Genomic DNA, 16,951 nt, shown 5'->3' with positions numbered 1-16,951 from the left:
GAAATTTTAAGAGATCTAAATAAATGTGAGCTATTCTATGCTCATGGACTGGAAAACTCAGTATTGTCAAGATGGCAGTTCTCCAAAAGTTGATGCATAAATTCTGTGCAATTGCTGTCAAAATCCCAATGCACTTTTCTGCAGAAATTGACAATAAGAAATGTTTGTTTTCACTAGTAAATTTTTAAAAAAGTAATTTAAGGTAGAAACAAGCTATTTTCCAACTAATACATAGGAAGGAATCCATGAAGGCCGGAGGAAACAGGCAATGATGTGTATTTCTGACAGAAGTGTAGGTTATATAACCCTTCTGAAGGGTTGGTTCAACATTGTGTTTGTCATCTGCCTCTTCTACTTCTAGGACTTTATCTTTCAGGACTATGAAGTGTATTAAAGGATGTTTATTCTGGTGTTATTTATTAAGAAGAAAAATTGGAAAACTGTCCAAAAAGATGGAGAAAATGTACAAATTGATACCAAAAAATATTAAGATAAAGAAGTCTGGGAGTTGTGTGGCAAACTGAAAGCCCTAGAGATAATGTCATCTCAGGAACCATTAAATTAAGGACCCTACCCAGCCACAGAACGAGACTGCCATGAAATAAGGAAAGCCAGGGATGAAAGATAGTATTTGTGGAATTGATTCTGGAACCTCTAATTGGTCCACTTCATATCTGTGACCCTTCTGCTCTGTGCCTGGCTTGAGGTCTGTCTTCTGTCTTCCTTCACCAATCCTGCCAGACCTGTTTGACTCTCCCGCTTCTTGACTCTTGTTAAGAGTTCGTGTATGTTTAGGCATCTAGGATTCTAGGTATCGTTGCTCTATGGCAAGGGTGGGCAAACTTTTTGACTCAAGGGCCACAATGGGTTCTTAAACTGGACCAGAGGGCCGGAACAAAAGCATGGATGGAGTGTTTGTGTGAACTAATATAAATTCAAAGTAAAGGAGCGGAGGGGAGAGGAAGAGAACCGGATAGAACAGCCAGATCCGGCCCGCAGGCCGTAGTTTGCCCACGGCTGCTCTATGGGCTGGTTAAATGATCTGATGCAAAGCCCTACTTGGTGCATGCCTCTGCGGTCCCCTTTCTCCCTCACTCACCCTGCACCTGTGTCTGGTCATTGTGAGCAGCCCTCACCAGGCCTGGTCTGTCCAGTGAGGCAGGATTCAGACTCCTTCAAGATAATAATGATGGCAGCCGATAAGCAGGAAATTATTTCTTCTGTTGAAGAAATGTTCTTCAGTGGTTTCAATAGTAAATCGTTTTGTCATGTGCAATTGAGTTTCTGAAGTAGAGAAAGCACCTTTGTTGTGAGTATAATAATAAAGACCCCACTTATAATGAAATTCTTACAGTTAGGCTCATTCACAAATCAAATAATTCCTACAGAGCAAATTTTAATGAACATTGAATAAACTACGTCGAAACATGGTAAATTATAATCCTCTATTCCAGATTATCAGTTGATTCTAAAAGAAAATCAGCATACTCATTATTTACTAGTAGAGAATCACAATGCTTTCAGATTTTCCACAGTCTATATTAACAGTCTTTCTTTCCTGTTGTTGTTTTGAACTGCTGTTTTCTCTTCTTACCAAAATCTTTTGTGTAGAAGCCAGCAGAGCTTAGGGCATCTTTTCCATTTGGAAACTGCTGCAGACAGCAGACAATGGGATTTGAATTAAAAAATAAAAGCTTTGAGTTTGTTTTTGAAAGTGAATTGCTGTTTTAAAACTGAGGCCCATGAGAGAAAATGGAACAGATTTAAACTTAAAAAAAAGAAATAGCTTCACACTGTTTCTTTCACTTTGAAGAACTTTTTAAAACCTCATTTAAAATTGCTTAAATAACCTAATTTTTACTCCAATGCTGAAATCCTCTGTGTTAGCTGTCAGCAATTAGTTGTGTAAAATATACACCTTTTAATTGTGAAAATTTAATACTCTGGTAGAATTATTTCTGTATATATGTATGTTAGTCATATTTTTAAAGGAATGGTGTTCCATATTTATGTATTCTCTGTGAAACAAATAAATAGCTGAAAAAGACAGCTATATTTTTGAAGTACTGGCAGCAATTTTAAAGTGAAACTTATCATCCTGTGAACTGACTGCATGAATGTCAGCTAACTGGTTTCTCCTGGGGCGTCCTCTAACCAACTCACTTTTGTGGTTAATTTTTCTCTTCTTGAAAATACACTCTCATTAAATGCCATTTGCTGCTAAATATCTGGCTTTCAATTTTATTCCTTTCTCTTTGTAATCATTAGCTACATTATATTGGCTTTACACTCAGAAAACCACTGGTTTACCATGAAAACAAAATTCTAAACATTGCTGTTGACTAGTGACGATTCTTCTGGCTCTAGTATAATTGAACTGGTTAGTAGTTTCTTACATTCTTAGAGATTATATGTTTAGTTCATCATCCAGTTATTGCTATTGAATTAATGAAAAAGAATTCTCAATTTACCAGGAGAGAAGAATGCTATCTGGATATTTCTGTGCCAGTAAGTGTACTAGTAAATGCAAGCATTTTCTCTCAGTTATTTTTTTTTTTTAATGGCAATGAAGAAATCTCTCTACCCTTTTAACACTTGGAATTTTGTCTTTACATGAGATTAGGTAGCAGAGGTAAAATTCAGAATTATATTGAAATGTTTCAATATTGTGATAATTAATCCATTCCAAATGACAGCATCCAAAGAATATCTACAAGTATTTGGCTTTGAAAAACAAAATTAAACAAACAACCCCCCCAAACACAATTTATTAAAAGAAATCTTAACTTTTACCCTTAAGTGCTTAATAGAGTAGTAAGTGGAACTTTTTTCTAATAATATTCATCAATGACTAATCTCTTTTGGTGAAGAAAAATAAGCCAAAAACATCTCTGAGAACATTGGACCAGAAAAACATGTCATTCTTTCTGTATTTTGCTGATTTTAATGGTTATCAATTGTGAAAATAGTAACATTATTATTTTTTAATACCTCAATTGTTTTAATGACTTATTGGTCAAGGATTCAACACACTTGATTTATTCTTCCTTTCATTTATCAAAAATTTATGAATGCTTGCTATACAACAACTCAGCCATTGTTGTAGATTCTGGGAATTTAGAGATTAAGACATGTTTGTGGCTTGTTGATAGACCAATGCATGAAAGTGTATGATTATAAGAGGTGGTATAGCTACTGGAATAAGTAGGTCATTAAGAGAGAACAGAGGAGGTATCCATGTGAGTTACGCATTTATTTGCAATTATGGCTTCTTTGTGTAACTGAATTTCTCAAAGGTTTACTTGCTAAAATATTGGTAATTAGTTTAACAAGGTCACTACCTATTAGATCAAATATAAATTCATTTTTATTTCTATATACAGGTAACCAACAAATAGAAAACAAACTTTGAAAAAGGCATCATAGTATCAGGAAGCTTCACTTATCTCAGAATAAATCTAACAAAAGAGGAGCACGGCCTCTATTTTAGAAACTAGAAAATATTGAGAGAAACCAAAAGGACCTACATAAATTGAGGGATGTATCAAGTGTGTGTGGATCTGAAGAGTCAATGTTATACAAATGTCACTCCCTAAATTAATCTACAGAATCCACACAGTTCTAAAAATCAAAACATTAGCAGTGCTTCTGGGGAGGGAAGGAGGGAAACTGACAAGCTGATTCTAAAATGTGTATGAAAATGTAGAGGGCTAAGCACAGCTGTGGCAGTCTGGGAGAAGAACACGACTGGAGAGCTTACACACCAGATCCCGAGACTAATAGTAAGCGATAGTAATTAATACAGTGTGGTTTGGGCATGAGGGTGACCACTGTTACAGAAGAAAAAAAAATAGACTCACATCTATGATCAATCTGATTCCTGTCAAAGGAAGTTTTGCAGTGCATCAGGGAAAGAATGATCCTATATAATAAAAGTCTAATATGCAAATCCACCAAACAGCGGAACGACCACTGTGACGCACACTGACAACCAGGGAGTATACACTCAACGCAGGAGCTGCCCCCAGCCTGCAGGCCCCAGGCCAGCCAAGGCAGGTGCCAGCGGGGACCCCCCTGATCATCCCGCCGGTCACCCCACAGATCAGCTCTGATCACCAACCAGGCCTAGGGACCCTACCTGTGCATGAATTTTATGCACCGGGCCTCTAGTCATTTAATAAACACTGTTGATTGGATGGCCACATGGAAATATAGGGATCTTGCCCTCTTATCTCACTCCATTCACAGAATGAATTCTAGGATTGTAGATATACAGACATAGGTAAAACAGTAAAACTTGCAGAAGAAAATGCAGGAGCATTTTTGATAATTGGAACTACTAGGCAAGGATTTTCAAAATAGAAAGACATAAAAATAATATTGTTAAATGTAACTTCATTAAAAACAAGAGACCAGTAGAAAATGAAAAGGCAATCTGGAGAAACCAAGATGGCGGCATAGGTAAGCACCTAAACTGCTGCCTCGCGCAACAATTTCAAAACTACAACTAAAAGACAGAATGGACACCATCCAGAACCACAGGAAAGATGGCTGAGTGAAAATTCTACAACTAGAAGGAAAAAGAAAAGCTCACAGAGAATTGGAGGTACGGCAAAGGGTCTTTGTGCACGCAGAGAGGAAGGGTGGCTGAGAGCCTGGCTGACTTTCTCTGGCGGAAGGGGGAAGGATGCCCCGACCGCACTGAACCCCAGTTCTGACTGCACTGAACCCCAGTTCCAGGCGAGCCCCTGGGGACCCACGCTTTTACGGGGGGAATCTGGACTCTCGGGCGGAGACTCGGGAGCCGGGGAAGGCAGAGGTCTGGGGGCGCGCACAAGCCAGTGCGCACAAAGGCTGCGGAGGTTGCCACAGGCTTTCCCTAGTGGAAGGGAGTCAGAAGCTCCTGACTTCACTGAGCCCCAGTTCTGACTGCACTGAACCCCAGTTCCAGGCGAGCCCCTGGGGACCCACGCTCTTGTGGGGGGAATCTGGACTCTTGGGTGGAGACTTGGGAGCCGGGGAAGGCAGAGATCTGAAGGCGCGCACGTGCCAGTGCACACAAAGGCTGCGGAGGTTGCCACAGGCTTTCCCTAGTGGAAGGGAGTCAGAAGCTCCTGACTGCACTGAGCTCCAGTTCTGACTGCACTGAACCCCAGTTCCAGGCGAGCCCCTGGGGACCCACGCTCTTGTGGGGGGAATCTGGACTCTCGGGCGGAGACTCAGGAGCCGGGGAAGGCAGAGGTCTGAAGGCACGTGCGTGCGCGCAAGGGCAAGGCTGACGGGAAGCCAAGACTGTCTGCTCCGCCCTGAGACTCCACCCCATCCAAGCTGAGCACAGAGGCTATTGCAATTTGGCAAGTCTAATCCTATAAGGCTGTCTCCAGCACCGAACTTCTCCCAGCATAGACACAGCTGATCTTACAGCCAACTGGCCTGGAGGTCAATTCCTCCCAGTGATACCAACAACAATCAAGACTTAATTACAACAAGGCTGTACACATAGTCCACAAAGGGTTGCACCAAGAGTGTCCACCTCAGGTTTACTGGGGAGGCAGACCCACTGGGCCATATAGGAAACCTAGCACACAAATTTACCCTACCAACTCAGGGAAGCAGTGAAAATGCGGCGTCAAAGAAACAGATCACAAACGAAAGAAATGGAGGAAAACAAATGACTGGATATAGAATTCAAAACCACAGTTATAAGGCTTTTCAAGAATATCCTAGAAAAGGCCAATAAATATAACGAGACCCTCGAAGATATGAAAAAGGACCAACTAGAAATTAAACATACACTGACTGAAATAAAAAATATTATACAGAGACCCAGAAACAGAATAGAGGAACACAAGAATCAAGTCAAAGAATTGAAATACAAAGAAGCAAAAAACACTCAACCGAAAAAGCAAAAAGCAAAAAAAAAAAAAAAATCCAAAAAGTTGAAGATAGTGTAAGAAGACTCTGGGACAACTTCAAGCGTACCAACATCAGAATTATGGGGGTGCCAGAAGAAGAGAGAGAGCAAGATACTGAAAACCTATTTGAAGAAATAATGACCGAAAACTTCCCCCACCTGGGGAAAGAAATAGACTTTCAAGTCCAGGAAGCGCACAGAACCCCAAACAAAAGGAATCCAAAGAGGACCACACCAAGACACATCATAATTAAAATGCCAAGAGCAAAAGACAAAGAGAGAATATTAAAAGCAGCAAGAGAAAAACAGTTAACTACAAGGGAGCACCCATATGACTGTCAGCTGATTTCTCAACAGAAACTATGTAGGCCAGACGGGAGTGGCAAGAAATTTTCAATGTGATGAATAGCAAGAACCTACAACCAAGATTACTCTACCCAGCAAAGCTATCATTCAGAATTGAAGGTCAGATAAAGAGCTTCACAGATAAGAAAAAGCTGAAGGAGTTCATCACCACCAAACCAGTATTATATGAAATGCTGAAAGGTATTCTTAAAGAAGAGGAAGAAGAAAAAAGTAAAGATAAAAATTATGAACAACAAATACATATCTATCAACAAGTGAACCTAAAAATCAAGTGAATTAAAAACCTGAGGAACAGAATAATCTGGAGAATATAATAGAATCAGGGGCATAGAAAGGGAGTGGACTGATAATTCTCAGGGGGAAAGGGGTATGGGGGTTCATGAAGAGACTGGACAAAAATCATACACCTATGGATGAGGACAGTGGGGGGGAGGTAAGGGCAGAAGGTGGGGTGGGAACCGGGTGGAGGGGAGCTATGGGGGGAAAAAGGAGAAACAATTGTAATAATGTGAATATAAAGATTTATTTAAAAAAAAAAAAGAAAGAAAAGACAATCTCAGAGTGGGAGAGGATATTTGCAATCCAGATATTGAACAAGAAGTTCACATCCAGAAGAGTTAAAACTGCTACAAATCAATGACGAAAGGACAGGCTTAGACATATTGGCAGTCTTATATAAATTAATGATCTCTCACAAAAGAACTCTAGGTATAATCAATTAGTGTATTCATTGATTTTCCCTGTTAAGGATATTAGTTTTCAGTCTTTAAAGCACAGAAATAATTATCTGTCTGCTAGCCTATCTACCTACCCACCTACCTACCTACCTATCTCTACATATATCTCTACATATATCTGAAAATATTTGAAGAGCAATTTCTTATACTTTATCTAAATATGTATGAAAATGTATTTTGAATTGTGTATTTGTAGACAGTTGTATACTTGTATAATATGAATTGTATATGTCAAGTTACTCAGAATATAATAACACGGGTACTGTACTAGAGAAAGAGCAATAACTTATTATAACCATATTCGACAGAGACTGCCAAATGTTGGCCCAATATTCATTTGTACTTTTAGGGCAACATTAGACACAGCTTTAAAACTGCAGTCTCTGACCTTGTAGATGGAGCTTGCCTTTTATTAATGTCATTCCAGTGAAACAGATGCGAACAGCATCATTAATTTGCTACTGACAGGATCCTGCAGCAAAGCCCCTCAAAAGGGTATTTGACTCAGCTAATATGGACCCTTGGCCCTTATCCCGTCCCCTTCTCCCTCTGCCCTTTCCTTCCCAGATGTTTAGAGCTGCAGAAGCCATTTCACAATCATTATGGGAAGGTTGGATGGCAGAGACCTTAACCCTGACATATCTGAACTGCCAATATAGCAGCCTATTTTTGAACTTTTTGTTACATGAGGAAAACATAAAGGGCCTATGTTGTTTAAGCTGTGGACACTTGGGTTTTCTTTTACATGTAGCTAACGTAGTGCCTGAGGCACCATATAAGGAAACTTCAGTATCCTCTTTACCTCTTTGTTACTCCTTTAAACACCAGCCATTCACAGAAATGCATCCAAGCCCTTTGCTGCTCCTAATTTGACCACCATGTTTTACTCTGAGGTTTTTGGAAGCCAGAGTTACACAATAAAAGGAGTGTGTGTGTTGTTATTTGTTTTAAACATTTGGAAGTCGAATGGAATATGGAATGATGTATGATAAAGCAGAATCTCTTGTATCTATGGCAACTGAGAACTCTGTGTTTCTATACAAGTTTTAAGTATTTTACAAGAATTGTTTTTTTGTTATTTTGTTAAATTGTGGAATAAGAATGGAGTGGGCTCTTGCATTCTCGGTCAGTATAATCTAAAATAACATTTATTTCATTACCTTAGAATATCAGTTATTATTTATTTTGAATTTTTCTTAGTGTTTAGGTATAAAAGGTCTTTTCATGTGCTTTCAATTATTTGCTATTTTGATTATAGAAAATAATTCTGGGTTTTTTGATAGAAGATATTCTATTTTACAAACTTTGAGAAGAGAAAACTCTTCATTTTTATTTTAAGTATTTAATCTTTGAAATATTCAAATATTTATTACTTATTTTACTATTTAATCTGTGCTGAAGAAAAATAAGAACCAAAAATCAATTTCATATTCTGGTAAAGATCTCTCTTAAAAGTACTAAATAAACCATTTCTTCCCACCTTGATTTATCTTCTCTTTTTTCTTTCCCTCTTGCTTTTGCCTGCCCTTTCATTCATCCTTAAGAATTGAATACATATTTATTCTGCATAAAAAGGCAATTAGTTAATAATTAAGATTCAAAAGAAAGAATTATATCCTAGTTCCTTTTACTAGGGAGCACAGGACCAAGATGAGTAAATGAAGCTCAAACCTTTGAAGCACTTCCATAGTACTGAGAAAAACAGTGTCCTAGAGAAATACAGACGTTAAGTCCTGGAGCCAGGGAGAAGGACACATCCCTGTCAGTTGGAAGGATTAAAGAAACCTCAGAGAGAAGGAGACATGAGTCAACCTTGAAGATGGACTGTTTGGAAGAGGAAAAGCATGAAGGGATTTTCCTGATAGTGGGAGAGCCAAGATTGCCATGGCTTGTTTGGGAAACGCCAAGGTTATTGGAGTGTAGGGAGGGTAGATTGCCGAGGCCAAATTAAGAAGCCACCTGCTTGAGATTTAATGTGAAAAGCACTGAAGGAGAGCCTTGTAACCCATATCTTGAGTTAGAAACCAATGAAAATGAAGTGGGCTTGACTGTGCTTCCTTAAACAATTTCTTAGTAAATTCATTTTTTATCACAATACTGATTATCTATGGACCAACAATCATAGAACTTAGTCAATTACATATTAATTTTTTATTTTCTTGACTTAAACAATTAAAATATACCAAAATAACAGGTATATCTTTTATTTTATCATCTTTATTTTTAAAATTTATTCTTTATTGTTCAGATTATTACAATTGTTCCCCATTTTTCCCCCATAGCTCCCCTCCACCCCGTTCCCACCCCACCCTCTGCCCTTACCCCCCACACACACTGTCCTCATCCATAGGTGTATGATTTTTGTCCAGTCTCTTCCCGCACCCCCACACCCCTTTCCCTCCGAGACTTTTCAGTCCACTCCCTTCTATGCCCCTGATTCTATTATATTCACCAGTTTATTCTGTTCATCAGATTTTTTATTCACTTGATTTTTAAATTCACTTGTTGATAGACATGTATTTGTTATTCATAATTTTTATCTTTACCTTTTTCTTCTTCTTCCTCTTCTTAAAGAATACCTTTCAGCATTTCATATAATACTGGTCTGGTGGTGATGAACTCCTTTAGCTTTTTCTTATCTGTGAAGCTCTTTATCTGCCCTTCAATTCTGAATGATAGCTTTGCTGGGTAGAGTAATCTTGGTTGTAGGTTCTTGCTATTCATCACTTTGAATATTTCTTGCCACTCCGTCTGGCCTGCATAGTTTCTGTTGAGAAATCAGCTGACAGTCGTATGGGTGCTCCCTTGTAGTTAACTGTTTTTCTCTTGCTGCTTTTAATATTCTCTCTTAGTCTTTTGCTCTTGGCATTTTAATTATGATGTGTCTTGGTGTGGTCCTCTTTGGATTCCTTTTGTTTGGGGTTCTGTGTGCTTCCTGGACCTGTAAATCTATTTCTTTCGCCAGGTGGGAGAAGTTTTCGGTCATTAATTTCTTCAAATAGGTTTTCAGTATCTTGCTCTCTCTCTTCTTCTGGCACCCCCATAATTCGGATGTTGGTAGGCTTGAATTTGTCCCAGAGGCTCCTTACACTGTCTTCAAGTTTTTGGATTCTTTTTTCTTTTTGCTTTTCCGGTTGAGTGTTTTTTGCTTCTTTATATTTCAAATCTTTGACTTGATTCTTGCAATCCTCTGGTCTGCTGTTAGATCTCTATAATATTTTTTATTTTAATCAGTGTATGCTTCATTTCTAGTTAGTCCTTTTTCATATCCTTGAGGGTCTCGCTAAATTTATCTGCCTTTTCTAGAAAATTCTTGAAAAACCTTATAACTGTGGTTTTGAACTCTATATCCAGTCGTTTGCTTTCCTCCATTTCTTTCGTTTGTGATCTGTTTCTTTGTCTCTGCATTTTGACTGCTTCCCTGAGTTGATAGAGTGGCTTTGTGAGCTAGGTTTCCTATATGGCCCAGTGGCTCAGCCTCCCCAGTTACCTGAGGTGGACACTCTTGGTGTACCCCTTTGTTGGCTGTGTGCACAGTCTTGTTGTAGTTAAGACTTGATTGTTGTTGGTATCACTGGGAGGAATTGACCTCTAGGCCAATTGGCTGTAAGGATCAGCTGTGTCTATGCTGGGAGAACTTCTATGCTGGAGACACCCTTATGAGACAAGACTTGCAAAAGCCACTGTGCTCAGCTTGGATGGGGCAGAGTCTCAGGGCAGAGTAGACAGCATTGGTTTCCTGTCAGACCTGCCCTAATAGGCCCTTGTGTCTCAGTGTCCCATGGTAATCGCTGCAAGCACCTCTGAGAGAAAGCTGCCCTCGAGTTCCGCCTGCTGCCACAGTCCAGTTTCTCTCTGCATGAGTCTGGGTCCCTAGAGTCTCGCCCGGAACTGGAGTTCAGTGCAGTCGGGAGCTTTTGTCTCCCTCCCACTTGAGAAAGCCAGCTGCGTACTCAGTTGCCCGCCCTCTCCGCACAAGCGCCTCGGTACCTCTGCCTTCCGCAGTTCCTCTGAGTCTCAGTGTGCTTTTCTCTTTCCTGACAGTCAAGTTTCACCCTGTATGAGTCTGGGTCCCCAGATTCTCCCCGGGAATTGGAGTTCAGCTCAGTCGGGAGCTTTTGTCTCCCTCGCGCTTGAGAAAGCCAGCCGCGCACTTAATTGCCAGTCCTTTCTGCGCGCCTCAGTACCTCTGCCTCCTGCAGCTCCTCTGAGTCTCAGTGTGCTTTTCTCTTTCCTTCTAGTTTTAGAATTTCCTCTCAGCCAGCCTTCCTGTGATTCTGGATGATGTTCATTTTGTCTTTTAGTTGTAGTTTTGAAATTGTTGTGCGAGGCAGCAGTTTAGGTGTTTACCTATGCCACCATCTTGGTTTCTCCCCCCACTTTTATCATCTTTAAATGCATCATTATGATTGGTCAGGTATTTAAAATTTGTCATTTTAGTGAATGGACAAATAAAAACATGGAATATAAATTTTTCAAAAATCTGATGTTTGATTTTTTTTAATTTTGTAGATGGAAAAAGTGGAAGCAGATCTAACTAGATCCAAGTCTCTTCGTGAGAAACAATCAAAGGAGTTTTTATGGCAGATGGAGGATGTCAAGCAAAGATATGAGCAGCAGGTAGGTCCTTCATTTTGGTGATGCCATTTAATTCTTAATGCATGTATAAACTCTTTTAAGTACCTCTTTATATCACAAAATCGCTGTACGTGAAAATATTGCTAGAACATTATTACCAATACATATGAAATATTTAAAATATTTGTTTCAATGAAATCCAGAAACATCTTCAGCCTTGGTGTTAATAAAAATTCAAATTAGAATTGACAATGTACCATCAAAAGTTGGCAAAAGTTTAGAAAAATTGGTGTTTTCATAAATTGCTAGTGGTGTTATAAATTATGCAGCCTTTTGGGAAGGATTTTGGTTGTACCCTCCAAGAGTTACAAAAAATGTTTACACCTTCTGGCATAACAGCTAACAGTCAGTAGGACCTTCCTTATCTGGGCCAGGTACTGTTTCTACATGCTCTCTATGACCTGAGCACTTCCCATCCACACAGTAGTCTGTGGAGCAGGTGCCACAATCTATTGTCTCCATATTCTTGTTGTAGAAACTGGAGCACATCCGGTTATTAACTAGCCCAGGGTCCTGCACAATAAATAGATGATGGAATCCGAACCTGAACCTGAACCAGGCTCTTTGTCTTCACTCATGGCATCTAGGAAGCAGAGGCTGAGCCTGTGTGTAGATGGACTGTGAGGAGTATTTCTAGCGATTCTTTCCTAATAATCACTCAAGTGGAGTTATTTGACCCATGAGCAAGTACGTTTCCCCACCTGAGTATGGAAGTAGCAGTCGGAGTGTTGTGGAGGGATGTGCACATTGAAGGGTGTGTCCTATGCCAAGGTCAACAACGTTCACATTCTGGGCCTTTGCCTGACCAAACTTCAGCCACTGTGCATGTCTGACAGATGTAGACATTGCTGATCTGATCCCACCACTGACTCCCTACTTGCATCCATTCCAGGTGCACTGTCTTATCTCCTGGTTTCCCACGACCTTCGCAGCTGCTGGTCAAGTGCACGTGTGACCCCTTTTCTGTTATCTAGTCTTCCTTTTCTCTAAAATATGAAAATCTTAAGTGGTCAAGTCTTAAATGGTTATAGCATTTCCTACTGCAGGGATATTGAGATGCCGATCCCCCAGGCTTCTCATATGGGCGGCTGGTCCCTGGGGCAGTGAGCCAGTGCCCAGTGATGTGAAGCTGCATTCCTTTCCTGGAGGGTGGCATTCACAGGATTATTTGTGGGAAAGCAAGTAGTTTTACTATTGAGGTAACATTCTTTTTAAAACAAACATAGACTTTCCTGTTTTGTAAAATGCAAAGTTCTCATGAATTTTTCAGATAAAATAGGACATTTCAAAGAAACTTCCAGCTTGCCCTCAGATCCCCCAGGGGGGTACCATTCATTTTCACTGCTGCTAGGGGTGCTTTGGTGGAAAAGTTTTAGAAGCACTCATCCGGTTTTATCCTCACATTTTATGAGGAAATTGACATCCAGATAAAATGAATGACTTGTGCCTTCTGGGCCTAAGTTTCTTCATTCAGTTTTAATTTTTGTGCCCCTCCCCTATAGAAAGCATCATGCCAGGAACTTTAATGAAGTGAAAAAAGGAAAGTGGTATTTGAAAATATTTTAGCCAAAATGCAGGCATAAAGTGTGCAGATGTGTAGAGAAAAACATCAAACACATGGGATAAACACTCACACAAATATCCTGTAAAGTCCAAGCTTTCATCAAGATTTCCTGTTTCTTTCCTGTATAACCCGTTGGAACAAAAAGACAATTCTGATTGTCTTTTCACAAACCTCATTCACTTTGGAGACAAACAACAAAGCAGGCATGCTGGGATTTCCTGAACCATGAAGGGGTGTTTTTTTTTCTTCTGTTTTTGTTTTGTTTTGTTTTGTTTTTGTGTGTGTGTGTGTTTGTGTTTTTTGTTTTTTTTTTGCAATTCCATCATTCTTTAATCTTAAATTTTATATATTCTTTTTTCACTACAGAGCCTTTAAAAGGAAATGTAGTTCAACAGATAAACAAGTGGTGAAATTCTACAGAATGAATAAATGTTTATTGTTGATTATAAAAAACACTGAAGGGCCAACCCCTTACACATTACCATAACGTAAAATAAATTAAAATATACAGATAAGACACATTTTTACCACAAATGTTGGCCTCTGTCTAAGAGGGTGTATTCCTAATTAATGCATTTTCTCAATTTGAGTGGACCATCACTAAACTGAGAGGAAAAAGCTTCTTGCCTGTCTGGTGTTGCTCAGTGGTTGAATGTCGACCTATGATCCAGGAGGTCATGGTTGGATTCCTGGTCAGGGCACATGCCTGGGTTGTGGAGGGTGTGCAGGAGGCAGCTGATCAATGATTCTCTCTCACCGTTGATGTTTCTATCTCTCTCTCCCTCTCCCTTCCTCTCTGAAATCAATAAAAATATATTAAAAAAACAAACTTCTTGAAGCTTTTGACTATCTGAATCCTTCCTGGGTGTTTACTTGAAATCTGGCAGATAAAAACACAGAAAATGCAGCAAATTTTTAAAAAGTTTTAGAAGCTCAGGATAAGTATTGTCACTCGTCACCTACAGGTGCCGGGTAAGCGTTTTTGCAGTGTTAAACGGGAAAGGAAAACATGAAGAAGGGCACTTGCTTTCAGCACAGCCATCATTTCTCAGCTCTCCTTCGTGCTCACTGTTGTGCTCCCCGCCTTCAGCCCTCAGTGCATCCTGAGCTTCGGGGCTTCGGCAGGCTTGGCCCTGGCTGGTGATGGTTGACTAGAAAGGAAAAGGAATGGAGAAGCAGTATAGGCTGGCAGGCCCTGGTTCCATCTCATAGCAGTTTGCACAGCAATATTGAACTTTTAAATGAAGAGAGCTTGCGTGACTAAAGCCAACTGTTGACTGACGTGTTGCATGCATGGCTCTTTGTGTTGCAGCAAATATCTAACTCTAGAGCCACGTGGCCACCCACAGATGACAAATTCTATTTCTATTCTTGACACACTGCCGACTTTTTACTGTTTTTGTGTGTGTGCCTGTTTCTATGAAGAAGTTGTTCCGAACATCAGACCATGCTGTGATATTTTCTGTGCTAAGTTGTACTTTTCCTCTGACTCCAAGGTCTCAAAGCAGATTTGCCCCTAAGTTTATCTTTAATGGATTCCTTATCTCCCATGAAATGTAACGTCCAATAGCACATTTTACATCATATAATTGCAATTAAAAAAAAAGATACCAACATGTAAGGCCACAAAATCAGTAGTGAAATACTGCTAACTTTGCAGTGGACTCTGTCCCATTGGAGCTAAATTTCTGGAGCTCTGGAGAATTTGGTAACTTATTTTGACGTTTCAAAAGTGCTGTTTTGCAAATGCAGTTGGGAAACTGTTCAGAGACATGACCTGATGATCTAAGTTATATTCTTACCTGGAAAAGCAGGGTGGGTGTGACGCATTTGTCTTTGAGTATGGATTGTAATGAACTATGTAAAAGTAGTACTAAATTTCACAAGAAGCAAAATTTGTTCACAGGGAGCCCTTGAATGGGAGGTGGGATGATATGGAAGTATTACCCAGCAAACCCTATAGAAAAGCTCTTATCTTTCAATGGCTAACACTTTAAAGCAAAGTGCCCTTGAACTGTTATTAGTCTGATGTATGTAATTATTCAAAATATTGAGCTGACCTTCATCTCTTCTTTAAATATGAAACACGTTTACAATAGTTTGTGATTTCACTAGGAAGTGATCTTCTCTACTACTACAGTCATATTGATCCAAGGTGGAGATGCCAGAACTCCCTTGGCATAGTATTGAGGAAGCACTCAAAATTCTCAAGAAAATGAGATTAGAATGATTTTGTTACTTTGGACTAGGAGAGCCTAGACAATACCTCCTTCACTAAGGTGCTGAGGAATGTACTCCTGGTGGGGACACCAGTATCACTGATATCTGTGTGCTGGATTCCTCTGTATACGAGGACCACGTCCCTTGGTAAAGATATTCCCCCAAAGGGAGCTGTTGCCATTTGACACGGTAACTTCATACAATAAAGAAAGCAAAACTGAGACCAAAAAAATCTTATAGAGCATCATTTCAGAAATTTCTGTGAGGGATAGATAAATAAATAAAAGGATAATTTTTTAGAAACAGGAGCATGCTGTATTTGCCACTTATTAAAATATTTTTATGTGAAAGTTTAAGAAACAAGGGGAGTTGAAGGAATTTCTGAAATGTAGAAAATGTTTCTTTATCGTATGAGAAATTATTTCATAGAATGTTAAGAAATAAAGATTAAAAATACATTGAGTTTAGAGCAGGGGTGGGCAAACTTTTTGACTCGAGGGCCACAATGGGTTCTTAAACTGGACCGGAGGGCCAGAACAAAAGTATGGATGGAGTGTTTGTGTGAACTAATATAAATTCAAAGTGAAGGAGCGGAGGGGAGACCAAGAGAACTGGATAGAACAGCCGGATCCGGCCCGCGGGCTGTAGTTTGCCCACGGCTGGGTTAGAGTCATTTTCAGATTTTATGGTTCAATTTTAAGAGCATTAATTCACTCTGTACTATCTATAATAATAAAAGCATAATATGCTAATTAGACCGGACATCCTTCCATCCTTCCGTACGAAGCCGGAGCTGTGAAGGAAGCCCAGGTCCTGGGTGCCTGCCGGTGGCTAGAGGGAAGCCTGGGTTCTGGATGTCAGAGGGAAGCTGGTTCCAGCAACCGGAGGAAGGAAGGCCTACTCTTGCACAAATTTCATGCATCAGGCCTCTAGTAAAAAATAAAATTATCATGCTTACACTTCCTTCCACCCACTTCTACCACTCTATTTTGTCAGTTATAGTATTATTTATATATTGTGGAAATTTGTAGCATTTATATTTTGTTCTAAAACCATAATCTCACAGTTACATAGAGGTAGTTTTTAAATTTAAATCAATTCTATATCCACCACCAAGACTTTTAGCACAGCTTCTTTCATATCTGAGTCCTTTATTTTGATTCACCTGTTAACTAATGAGATATCATCATTAAATAGAGTTTTTTTCAAGAAGGGCATATAATTATTGTATTCACCGCATTTTTGTATGCTTGAGAATCACTATATTTTTGAAGGATAGCTTGGCTGGGAATAAAATTCTCTGGTAATCTTTCTTTCTATAAAGCTTTGTACACGTTGCTCCACTGTCTTGTGGCAACTGATTGTTCTTAGTACAGATTCTTTATTTACCTCCTGGTTGCCCGAATTTCCTCAAGTGTTTTTGTGGGGTTTTTTTGTGGATTTTTTTTTTTTTTTTTTTTTTTAGTAGTTTGGGTTTTCTAGTCTGAGTTTTTCCATGCTTGAGTTAGTTAT

The 16,951-nt window shown here is 39.4% G+C and overlaps 1 protein-coding gene across 2 annotated transcripts in view; it reads left to right on the top strand.

The window, feature by feature from the left end:
* The window catches only part of CEP112 (centrosomal protein 112), a 329,147-nt gene that overhangs the window by 137,099 nt on the left and 175,097 nt on the right, over positions 1 to 16,951 (top strand). For both annotated transcript variants that reach the window (XM_080679644.1, XM_080679645.1), the window contains one exon: positions 11,530 to 11,637. In XM_080679644.1, the coding sequence (XP_080535770.1) occupies positions 11,530 to 11,637 (108 nt within the window). The remainder of the gene's footprint in view (positions 1 to 11,529; positions 11,638 to 16,951) is intronic.

Source organism: Plecotus auritus (genome assembly GCF_963455305.1).
Source record: "Plecotus auritus genome assembly, chromosome: 7".
NCBI lineage: Eukaryota > Metazoa > Chordata > Mammalia > Chiroptera > Vespertilionidae > Plecotus > Plecotus auritus.
This window is presented reverse-complemented; position numbering and strand designations above follow the sequence as displayed.